This window comes from Astatotilapia calliptera, chromosome 3 (assembly GCF_964374335.1).
Source record: "Astatotilapia calliptera chromosome 3, fAstCal68.1, whole genome shotgun sequence".
Lineage (NCBI taxonomy): Eukaryota > Metazoa > Chordata > Actinopteri > Cichliformes > Cichlidae > Astatotilapia > Astatotilapia calliptera.
In genome coordinates this window covers 41212739-41225298 of record NC_137424.1, presented here as the reverse complement: position 1 = coordinate 41225298, position 12560 = coordinate 41212739, and the positions used below count along the sequence as shown (strand labels likewise).

Here is a 12560-nt window from a genome sequence, read left to right as displayed (position 1 = left end):
GAACACAAGTGGGAGAAGTCTGAGTTATAAGCCACTTAAGAGATTTCTTTTTACAAAAGCTAACTAGGAAGTCATTTTTTATAACTAGTCAATATTTGCATTACTTACATAGGCATAGTAGCACTACCCTGCATGTATTTTTATTATTAAGCCGTGTGCCATTCATAAAAAAAATTATCACTCACCAGGACACATAACTGACAGGTCTAATTGCTCTCAGACTGGATTTTGAATCTGATATGCCAAGACACGTCTCATTTTGGTCAGGCTTGATGTGATCAGTTGGTGCATTCATTAGAGACAAAAGGACGGTGCCACCCTTCCTGTCACAGCAGTTTTGAGTCTATACGCTTTCTTTCATGGGCATCTAGACAGAACCACATTTATACTACCTCTAAGATTTATAGACATCTTTCCTCATCAGCACCAATAACTATGAACTCTGAAGTCATTTCATTTTAAATGTCACTTCACATGCAGTTTCATAGGGGAGTTTTAAAGTGGTCACAAACGCGACGTATGCTACGTCATCCAAACGTTAGTGGACCCAGTGTTAAATCCTGTGGAACGCCATGTTCACTTTCAAACCTCATTCGGTATCTCACTATTGGAAGCGTCTTCTGGCATGAAAAAGCGGGTAACTAAATGTTTCCCTTTTAGTTAATTTGGTGAAGTCAGATCAGGGACTTCATCAATATCAAGTATATCAAAATTAAATGTGATGTTAATTTAAAATCCACACTCTATCTGAAGTTATAATTAAGGTTAGGAGTTGAACATAAATGTCTTACCCTATTAAGAAAGCCTGCGTAAAGATGATCCAATGTATTATTTAAACAATATTATTAGTTCAACAAACTCAGATCTATAAACATGTCAAACTTCAAATATCTTTCTAGGAGATATCACACACCTCTGTTCTTGTTTTACTTGGCAAATCAATAAATCTGATCAAATCAGGGCCTTAGTTTGCCGCTTAGGTTGATTCAATCAAATTAGTGCAATAACAATACCTATGGGAACATTGACATCCTTGAAAGAGTGACCTTTATCCTAATAAGATGATTCCTCTTTATAGCAGATGAAATGTTTCTTAAGTTGTAGCTCAGTCACAATAGACTTAAAATTGACTGGTAACCTCTTTGCCATTAAGAACAATCTGCTTTTTCCTGGTAATTGCTTGGAATGTTTTAGCATTTGGCGACTAACTACAAGTAGTTGTGGCAACCAACTGGTCACTCAGTGGTTGACCTCTGGGCGATCACTTTAGATTAAAAGGTCGGTTGCATGGGTCGAGTGACGGAAGGCAACTTGTCTCCAAACGATTGCAGTGCAGCTTGGACTGACTGATAGATTTCCAACACAATACACTCAATCTAAAAATAAGTTCAACTTGTGACTTAGCTGGTTGTACTCTGGTTATATTCCTAGTAACTATGCAATTAAATCAGCAGCCTTCAGCAACTACGTCACTGTTTTTAAAGGAATGTCAGAACTTCTGTTTCAGGTCTACGAAGTTCTGGCTGAACTCTGAATGAACAAAGTTGATGTGAATCTCTGCAACCTGTCCAAGGTATACCCTTGGACAGGTTGCAGAGATTCACTGAACTGAACTGAACTTTGTTCATTCAGAGTTCATCCTTTTGGAAATGCAAAACAGATTTGCAATTTTCACTGATTTATAACAGTGAATCAATTTGTTAATGCAAACAGATTTCTTCTAATTGCCAACTTAGCCCTATTCAACCACATCCTGACACCAAGCTGAGTCCACCTTATTGCTGCTTTATCATCATCTCCATTGTGCACCAAAGTGTCTTCGAAAATTATATCTGACTACGAGTGGTTACAATCATTTCAAAGGAAGTGAGATTGGAAGTTCATTTTACACAAATGCACTAATTCTGGTCATGCCGCAGACTCCAACCACTCTTTTCCTTAGTGTGACTGTAGCATTAGACCCAAAAGACAAAAAAGAAAAGAAAAGATAACCTTCTTCCCTGCCATTAAGACAATTTATTTTTTTATTCTCTACACATATTGAGGGTGGATACAGCAGTGGGGTCTAGGGTTACATTTAAATCTGTTTTCTTCCCAATCTCGAAAAATACACTGAAATGTCAGGGATAATAACAGTCTTGGAGATCAGAAGTCCAACTTGACAAATGAAGGCCAAAGAGTAAGAGTCTGTCCCTGTGAAGGAGTGAAACTATTTTATTCGGGGTGCTTGCAGCAGAGTATTGCCATGCTACATCCACAGAGCCTTTGCAACACCACAGGACCATTTTCACTTGTGTAAGGGTAATGAAGCTGAAAGAATCGTGCATGTGCATGTGCCGCCAGGTATACAGTGAGATCGTCTCATATAAATAGGCTGCTGTAAATGTCTTCATATTTCCGGTGGAAAAAAAACAACACACAAAAAGGCATTCCCATCACTGCAGCTTTCACACAAAAAAATTAAATAAATAAAAAAATTAATGCTCAACCCACCAAGGACTTCACCCCCAATTAAAAACTTTCCCGGTGACTCCATCCACATCACACGGAGTACTTTTTCAACCTTGTGTGCTTGTGTGGATTCCCCCTCCTTCCCCTCTCGACCCCTTCACTCAGTGACAACTCATGAGGAAGCAGAGCAAGACAATGAACCCTGTAATTTCACATTGCCATGGCAACTGTTGCCAGTGGACATGCCTACAAGTTGCATCTTGGGTTAAAGAAGTTTATTGCATTATATGTGTGAAGCACAGCATAAGGTCTTTGAAGCACTGTCATTTCCTATGGCAGCCGTCTTGAGTAGTAAGCATAAGGACACAAAGAAATGAGTGCATAGATGGAGAGGTGAGTTAATTTAATGAGGAAATAAAATAAGAGAGAAATGTGGGATTGACCTGAAGCCTGTAAAATCGGGGCATGGTCACCGTGACATCAGCAAAGTGAGTCATACACAACCATCAAGAAGCCTTGATCTTAGCATTTTGCATAATATTACCTTGAGCTTTTGGAGGTAGAGGAAAAAGTGGATTGCTAAGTTATTACATCTGTAGTGTATGAGTGCATTGCACATACAAAAATACAGACAAATTACATGAAATACACTCAAGATGTGGCCTGACATCTTGGAAGGGTGTTAGCTCATTTAATCAGACAGTAAGCCATGCTGTTTATCAGACAACTGCACCAATGCTCAAAACACGGATAAGGTTTAGTTCAGTAACTTGAATTACCAGACAGCTAGCTGCTATAGTTACACAGCATAAATAACGCATCAGGTAAGTGTTATCAGGATTTAAATGGGTTAGTAATATTAAGACGTTATTTAAAAAAGAAAGGAAACCCCAGACAGTTACTAATAGTTTTTACCAACTTTTTAACAAACAAATAAAAATATTTTAGTAAGATCAGTCAGATCCTGTTGAGAAAACAACAGCTAAAATATACTTGAGAAATAGGTCTGTGTAGCTTCTCAGTCGTCAGGTCATGGTGATCTAAGGAGCCTGGAAAGAAAAGTGACTGGATTTTAAGTTTCACCTCTCATCTGAGAACCTTCTTTAGTTCTAAAACCAAATGACCAAACTACCCAAGAAGTAATAACCTTCACTTCTCACATCAACTCAGTGGACAGAAACAAAGTTCACCAGGGAAGATACAAAGGATAACAGTTTCTCATTTCTGGACTGTGCTGCGCTCACTGAGGAGAATGGAAACCTCAACATTGAAGTTTACCAGAAGACCAGTACCTACTCTTAAACTTGGAGTAATCAAGACCCCGCAACACAGGGCATAAAACGTTCCCTCTAAGCTTGAAGGGAAAGAAAAGGAACATACACGTAGAGAAAACTCTTAAAATATGTGGTTATGTTGATTGGGCTTTCATCAAATCAGAAAAGATGCCCAGTAAACAAGGTCAGACACCAACTAGGGCGAATCAGAAGGACAAACAGAATACTGTCATTCCTTATGTAGCAGGTTTATCAGAGAAACTCAGGAGAATTTTCTCCAAGCACGACATCCCCAGTGTATATCAGACACAGCCATAGACTCAGACAAAAAATGGGTCATCCCAAGGACAAAACTCCCAAACACAAACTAAACAACGTAGTGTGTGCAGTGCAGCGAGGAGAGCTCAGAACTCAAGATTGGAGAGACCAAACAGCCACTTCATAAAGGCATGGCACAACATAGAAGAGCCACCTCCACAGGACAAGACTCAGCTGTACGTCTACATCTAAAGGATAAAGGTCACTCTTTCAAGGATGTCAATGTTCCCATTTAGGACATCGAAGACAGATGGTTTGAAAGAGGAGTGAAAGAAGCCATCCATGTGCACAGTGAACGGTCATCCTTGAACAGAGGGGGTGGCTTACGACACCAACTGTCTGCCACCTACAATCCAGTTTTGAGATCCCTTCCAAGACGCCTCTACAACCACTCACATCATGTGTCAGTTCATCTCAATAAGTCACATGATAGGGCGAGGTAAGGTCCCGCAATGGTTTAAGATAAGATAAGATAAGATAAGATAAGATAAGATAAGATAAGATAAGATAAGATAAGATAAGATAAGATAAGATAAGATAAGATAACCTTTATTAGTCCCACACGTGGGAAATTTGTTTTGTCACAGCAGGAAGTGGACAGTGCAAAAGTTATGAGGCAAAAATTAGAATACAATAAGAATAAATACAGTACACAACTGTACAGAATAGAATAAAATAAAATACTATATACAGTAGAATAAAATAAAATAAATATACAATAAGATAAAAATAGAATACAAATACAAATACCAGATGGAGTGAGTCCCCTTGTCCTCAAGACCTGTGCCCCCCAGCTGTGTGGAGTCTTTCATAAACTGTTTATGCTGAGTCTGAGTCTGCAGAGGGTCCCGGTGATGTGGAAGACATCATGCCTCGTCCCTGTACCAAAGACGCCTCGTCCCAGTGGCCCCCAGGATTACAGGCCCGTGGCACTGACCTCCCACATCATGAAGACCCTGGAAAGGCTCATCCTGGACCAGCTGCGACCCATAGTAAGACCACATCTGGATCCCCTTCAGTTCGCTTATCAGCCTCGTCTCGGAACAGAGGACGCCATCATCTACCTGCTCAATCGTGTCTACACCCATCTGGACCAGCCGGCAAGCACTGTGAGGGTCATGTTTTTTGACTTTTCCAGTGCTTTCAACACCATCAGGCCGACCCTCCTGGGTGATAAGTTAGCAGCGATGCAGGTGGATGCTTCTCTGGTGTCCTGGATTGTTGATTACCTGACAGGAAGACCACAATATGTACGTCTCCCACAGTGTGTGTCTGACAAGGTGATTAGCAACACAGGGGCACCACAGGGGACTGTCCTCTCCCCCTTCCTCTTCACCCTCTACACCACAGACTTCAGCCACTGCACAGAGACCTGCCATCTTCAGAAGTTTTCTGATGACTCTGCGGTGGTTGGATGCATCAGCAGGGATGATGAGACAGAGTACCGGGCTGTGGTCGACTCCTTTGTCACGTGGTGTGAGCAGAATCATCTGCAGCTCAACGTGGCAAAGACCAAGGAACTGATCGTGGACTTCAGGAAGACCAGGAAACACTTGACCCCTGTTTCAATCCAGGGGGTCAGTGTTGACATTGTGGAGGACTATAAATACCTTGGAGTACACATTGACAATAAACTGGACTGGGCTAAAAACACCACAGCACTTTACAGGAAGGGCCAGAGTCGTCTCTATTTTTTGAGGCGACTGAGGTCCTTCAACATCTGCCAGAAAATGCTGAGGATTTTCTATGAGTCTGTTGTGGCCAGTGCGATCCTCTATGCTGTTGCATGCTGGGGGAGCAGGCTGAGGGTCGCAGATGCCAACAGACTTAATAAACTGATCCGTAAGGCCAGCAATGTTGTGGGGATGGAGCTGGACTCCCTCAAGGTGGTGTCGGAGAGGCGGATGCTGTCCAAGATAAAGACAATGTTGGATAACACCTCCCACCCACTCCATGACATGTTGGTCAGTCACAGGAGCTCGTTCAGTGAGAGACTGAGATTACCGAAAAGCACCACTGAACGACACAGGAAATCATTCCTGCCTGTGGCCATCTCCCTGTACAACGCATCCATTTAACACACTGTTTGCTGCTACAACTACACATGTTTCTTTTCCAAATATTTATTTATAAGTGACTTATGTATGTATGTATGTATATATATGTATATATTGTACTATTCTTAGTTAGCGTATTGTCTGTCTTGTCTTAATGTTGGTTTAAAATGGAGCGCTGTAACAAAAAATAATTTCCCCCAGGGATCAATAAAGTATTCTGATTCTGATTCTGATTCTGATTCAAATACTATATACAACTGAGTAAAAATACAACGATGACAGAAAGGATTATTGCACTTAGTATTATTGCATATGTATGGATGTGTGTGCTTGATCAGTTAAAGTCTTTATTATGGAGTCTGACAGGAGTGGGGAGGAAAGGTTTTACCCCAAACCTCTGCTGATAATGACCCGCACCCTTTTTCTCACCATGGCTCATTAGATACAGCACATGTGAGTCAACGGCCCTCTAAAGATACAACTCCAACTAGAGCTGGAGAACTCTTAGAACCAAAGAAGCTTCTCAGATGAAACGCCTTCAAGAAACTTAAAGTAGTCCAGGCATCTTCTATCCAAGCTCCTTAGATTACTTTAGAAATAAAAGTTTTTGTTGTTTTTTTTTTTTAAATAAAAAAATTCAAAGATAATTAGAAGACCGGGCAAGGTTATCTTACAAAATGTTCAAGGTAGACGCGGACAGTATCCAATAACATCTTTGAACAAATGCATGTATTACTGCATTTGTGATTAGATAACACTGTAAATATTAATGAACAGAGAAAAAAATCACTATTATTAATTTAATACTCTCTGAATATAACAGACCCTATCAATTCTTAAAGTGTATGTAAACACAGAGAAAATACTGCAGTTTTAAGCTGTTCATATCAAAGACTGAAGCTGAAGAATATTAAAATCCATTCAGTCTTAGCATGAAAAGACGAAAAGCCAATCTGGGATCATTTTTACCATTAGCCTCCTCATTACTTCTTTCCTCTTCCTCTTGTTCAGCATTTCTCTTTATTGTGCATGACAATAAAGCAGATCGCTAATTAAAAGCATGAGCAGTCACTGGTATTCCAAATGGACCACAGCCCAATTTAAAATAGAGCACAGTGTGAGGACAGCTTCCCTCGTAGCAAATATCCACCCCTCCTGCTCCCGGCGTGCCGACAAAATGTAATATTAAACACCTCAGCAAATGAAATCATTTAAGGCTGTTTGAAAGGAGATGTTGGATATCTGATGTGTACCAATTACACAGGCTTTGCACAGGTGAGGTGAAGAATTGCATTAAATTGCATGACTCTGGGAGAAATCTGGAGCGGGAAGATGGGGTGTATAGGCATGCACACACAAATAAAAAAAATAAAGAAAAACACCTACACACCAACAAGATATCCCTGCACATCAAGCATGGCTGCCACGTCTCTCTAATCATGTTTAGCGGGTCAAGAAGGAGTTCGGGATCCCCCAAGTTCTCGCCTGTGGCTTAATCTTTGTTGTCATTTCATCTGAGCCATCCAGTATAGCCAAACAGATTAGAGAGGCCAGAGGCCAGACGCCAACTCCCATATGTGGCTTATCACCTGAGATCTTATTCCAAAAGAGCCTCCTGGTCAGAGCACACGCTCAGACAGGCACACACATCAGACCACACATGCACAGAGAGGAGCCGAGCACTAACATGCATCCCTTTTTAATTTGGCACGTCTCTGAGCATCAGTCATAACTTTTTACACGCGGTGTGGTGTTTATTTTTTTTCTTTCCATAAGTTATGACTCCAGAGAGACAAGAGGAAATAATATTCTGCAGGCATTTCCAGCTGGTTTGCTTTGTGCCTTGCTTGTGAGCTTTTATAGCCACATAGTGCAAACTTGTGATTCCCCCCAAACACACATGAATGGTTGCACATGTGTATGTTTTCTCCCACTGAAAATGCTACGTCCAGATAAACAGTCAACTTTAAGGATAGTAAAAAGCCCACCGGCTGCTTATTAACCATTTTAAAGCATCTATTAAAGTCGTCATTACTTTATTGCAGAACTCTACATTATAAGAGTTCAATTCAACAAGCTCATTTAACTTTATTTATAAGAAGTATTTAGATAAATCATTTTTAATTTGATTTTTTTTTCATTTAAGCAATTTCAATGAGGTTTTCGTTTAGCAGTTTCACCTACAGATTGCCAGCAACCTCCAACGACCACTCGCCAACTGGTCAAGGAATATAGTTGTTTCCCAAGTGAGTGAAGGTTTCTCACTGGTTTGTAGGCCTAACAAACCAGTGAGCATTTAAGGGGCCTCACTAAGGCCTTAGAAAGACTTTTAATCATAATTAATTTATAACAACTTCCACATCTGCTACTGATACGCAGTATTTAAATTATTACTCTACAATAACTAATAGGGGTTAAAACCACCGTGCTACTGATATGTCTGCAATTAAACAATTAGTTATTGGCAAACATACCTAACATAGGGTGTTGCCATTAATCTGCAGTAGTTGTTGCATTAGCTGACAAATATTACAAGGCCCAGGGCTTGTTTCCATCATATTTCCCAGAAAAAATTTAAAGATTATTTGATTCACAGCCATAGAAAACATTTTTATGTGTTTTCATCATTCAGCTGCTTAAATATAATAATCCAAGGATCCATCCTCATAGATGAGGAATCGCAGCTTTTAAATTAACCCTGTTGACGGGCGGCTTTCATTGGCACAAAAATGTGACTCTGAAAAACATTCATGTACATTATGTTTATTATCAGCAGCATGCCCACCTCCATCCAGCATGTGTGTGTCTGCACAAGAAGCAGAGAAGCATACCTGTGTTCCTTACCTGCGCATTTCTTACAGATGACCACACCCAGATTGACCGACGCCCACTCCGGCTGCGGCGCGCGGCAGTCGGCGCAGCTTCTATTGGCCTCTTTAAACCAGATCTTCTCTGCCACTTCATAGTCGTAGAGTGTCTCGGCAATCGATTCTTTCACCGCTTCAATCCACTCCTGCTTCTCGCGTTCTGACTCGGCCGTGAAGCTGCAACAATTGATTTTTTTATTTTATTTTTTGCCCCCACCCAACACATACCTCACTGTTATTGATTTGATTTGAGAGAGCAATTAAACAGCACAGTATCGCTTGGCAGGGGTTACGGGGGTGTGCAGTATTTGGAGTAGTTTTGGAGGGGAACGGGGGTGCTAAGTGTGTATGCCTACGTGTGATTGCAATAGCTTTGGTGAAATTGATAGGGGGGAGGGAAGGGGGCAGGTAAATCAATATGTCTCACCATGCACCTCTAAAATCTATAAAGTTCTAATGCGGGAGTGTTTTTTTCCCCCTTTCTTTCAGGATATTATTTCTACATTAGACCCAGAAAAGTTAAAAAGTGCTGATGGAAAAAAAAAAAGGATAAACATAACCCATTTATAGCTTCAATATATATGTATATATTTTTAAATCAGATTTACACTGTTGCTCCAGCACGAGTTGGAGCAAGAGCTCTGTAAATCTGAAAAAGGCTAGGCAAAGGAGTGAGATGAGCTTGGCAATACAGATGGTGCTCCTTCTGTTGACATGGGTGCAGTAAGTGAAATTACTGCCACATGATGGCAATTTGTTAGTTGTAGCCAAGCGCATTAAGAATATTTGGGAGAATACATCATTAACAGTCACTTAGGTTTACATGCACTATAATAACCCAGCTACAATGATGAGATTAATGAGATTTCTCCAACTATTGGTCTTATTTCAGAGGGATTGCTCATACTCAAGAGGCCTTATATGCAAGCACTGCATGTCATTTGCAAATATTTCAATCTACTCATGTTGCTCTCATTAATTTTCCAAAGTAAATAGATTTTTTTTTTGGTGCGCGCACACACACACACACACACACACACACACACACACACACACACACACACACACACACACACACACACACACACACACACACACACACACAGTATAAGTCTGTTACTACCTAACAAGCCCTCATGCAGACATCTTGCAGGGACAGAAAGCAGAGGTTTCCAATGAGGAAGACAGTGTTTCATTTTGCGTGCATTTTGAAGAAGAAGCTGCTGAAAGTAATGACTATCTCAGTATTATCTAAATGTATTCCAAATGTGCGTAACAAGCAGCCTGTGTGCACGTATAAGCTGAAGCAGGAGCAAGCAAGAGACAAAGAGACAGGCAGGGGGAATGACAGATAGACAGAGATATAAAACTGAGGGGAAAGAGATGGAGAGCACCCTAGCTTGACTGAAAGAAGCACTTAGACAAGAGAAATGGGACCAGCGGTCTCCATGGTAACCTGGCAACCAGTGTAAAGTAAGACTCAAGATGTTGAGTCAGAGGGGTGTGGGTGAGGGTGGGTGGGTGAGTGTCGAGGTGAGGGTAGCCTAGAGCAGAGGATGTGCACCAGGCCAGCCTCGCCCAAGTAACCCAGGCGAGATCGATAGGTTGATTGGGTTCAGCTGTTCTGTGCCCACTGGTCTCTGCCCGGGGCCCATCAAAAGAGATGACTGCTCACACCGTCTGCTCAACTGCAACACGGCCCCGGAAAAACCACAAAGGGACCGATGGGAGGCGGCACAGGAGTATGTGAAGGTGTCAGAGTTTTTTCAGATATGAAGTGAAGGCTGGGTCAAAAGTAAGGCCATAAAACAGACTGCAGCTTTAAGGACAACAGACGTTAAACGGAAGGAAAATAAAATAATTTTGAATGGAAATTTGAATCATACACCTAGTTTTCTGTTAATGAAGACCTCCAAAAATGGATGAGATTGAGAGGTTATACTGCTTTACAAGCTAATGGTAAATAATTTCTTGCATCTGCACTGTAAGTTGGACATTTTACAAGCAGTCTTGTATTCTGATGAAATCTGTCAATTACCCTTACCAGCAACAGCTACAACCTTATATCCTCTGGTGCTATTTCATGCTGCTTCCATGTAATTATCTGGCCATTTAGAAAAGCTGAAAGTCATTTAATCGAGGGCCTTAAATCACACCCTTAGGCAGTAATAATAGCAAGTAGCTACTAAATACTTGCTATTATTATTGCAGAAGTGCTTTTCACACAGTCAAGTGTGGCTACATTCAGTGCTTTACTCAAATAAGGTTAAAAAGTTGAGTGTGAAACAAAGGCTATCATAGTTAGCTGAAACTAACCTAAAGAAGAAAACTAGGTGCGCAAAACCTAAACCTTAAAATAAATAAAAACTACATTCCTGAGAAACATGAAGACACAATACCAGTAAAACCAAACTTTCTTAGTAACGCTAATGCTAGCTAGCTAGCCAGTTAGCAATGTTCTATCTCTTTTTGATGTCATGGCAACCCCTTTGGGAATAAATAGTGTAGCGTGCTGGCAAGTCCTGAAAATTCTGCACAGGTGGCTGTTCAGCCGTATAAAAGACAGATATAGCCCTTGCAATGTTGTCCACCAGTTTCTGGACTCAATTCATATTTTAAAGCCTAGCATTTTGTCTGTAGCAATGTTGGTTATTTGGAGCTATGAGTTACCATATTCGGACAAGAAATTGGATTTCTAACTTATCAGCTAAGCCTACTAAAGTCAGTCAGCAAGCTGAATCCATACACTGTAAGGATGGGATGCTCAACTATATGGAAAATAGCACTGCGCCATAAATCTAAAATCTTAATCTTTCCATTCTAGTGCTTTCCATCCAATTGTCATGAAAGTTTTGGGGTTGTTACTTTAAAAGAGGCCATACACACAATCTTTTAGTATTTACATATAAACACAAAGCCAACAACACAATGCAAAGCTGAAAACCAGCTCAAAAAGACTTCAAAGCAATCGGCATGTTGATTCTATTCTAGAAAACATGGGGGGGAATTCAGGCTACAATACGATATCGCCACTCATTAAAGTTGTAGACCAGGGGTGGGGGAACTCCAGGCTTCAAGGTTACAAACGTTCTTTTTAAAAATGCAAAGTTGTGTACTGTAGTTAATCATAGGATTAACTTGCTTTTGGAGCCAGGCTCAAACAGCTATAGGTTCTACATTTTTAGTCACTTCAAGGTTGACATTATTTCCACCCATGGAAGTGAATCCTGAAGATGGTCGAGTCCATGGAAATATATAAATGTTTTTATAGAAATTTACTGAATGTTGGGAAGAATGGTTAATAAAATTGGTGTAAATACATTACTCGTGTGCCATCTTCTTTTCCAATAAAGCTTAATGCCGCTCACGTCCGTCGATTAAATCTAAGCTAAGAGACATTTAACTAGGAAATGAGGAAAACAATTTCTTTGAGATATAGATAGCAAACGATTTCTTTGTCAGGTACAATGACATCCTAGAGTCTTCATGTTACTCTGAGCACAATGTGATATTTTTATAATTGGGTTTGTAGTCTTTATAGTAAGTTAAGCAGCTCATCTAGCTCCATATTTCATCTGAAATACAGAGTGAAC

At 40.5% G+C, this 12560-nt stretch overlaps 1 protein-coding gene across 2 annotated transcripts in view; it reads right to left on the bottom strand.

Moving 5' to 3' along the window:
* arap2 (ArfGAP with RhoGAP domain, ankyrin repeat and PH domain 2) overlaps positions 1-12560 on the bottom strand; it is a 168931-nt gene that overhangs the window by 87616 nt on the left and 68755 nt on the right. For both annotated transcript variants that reach the window (XM_026162146.2, XM_080290822.1), the window contains exon 11: positions 8945-9144. In XM_026162146.2, coding sequence (XP_026017931.2) covers positions 8945-9144 — 200 coding nt within the window. The remainder of the gene's footprint in view (positions 1-8944; positions 9145-12560) is intronic.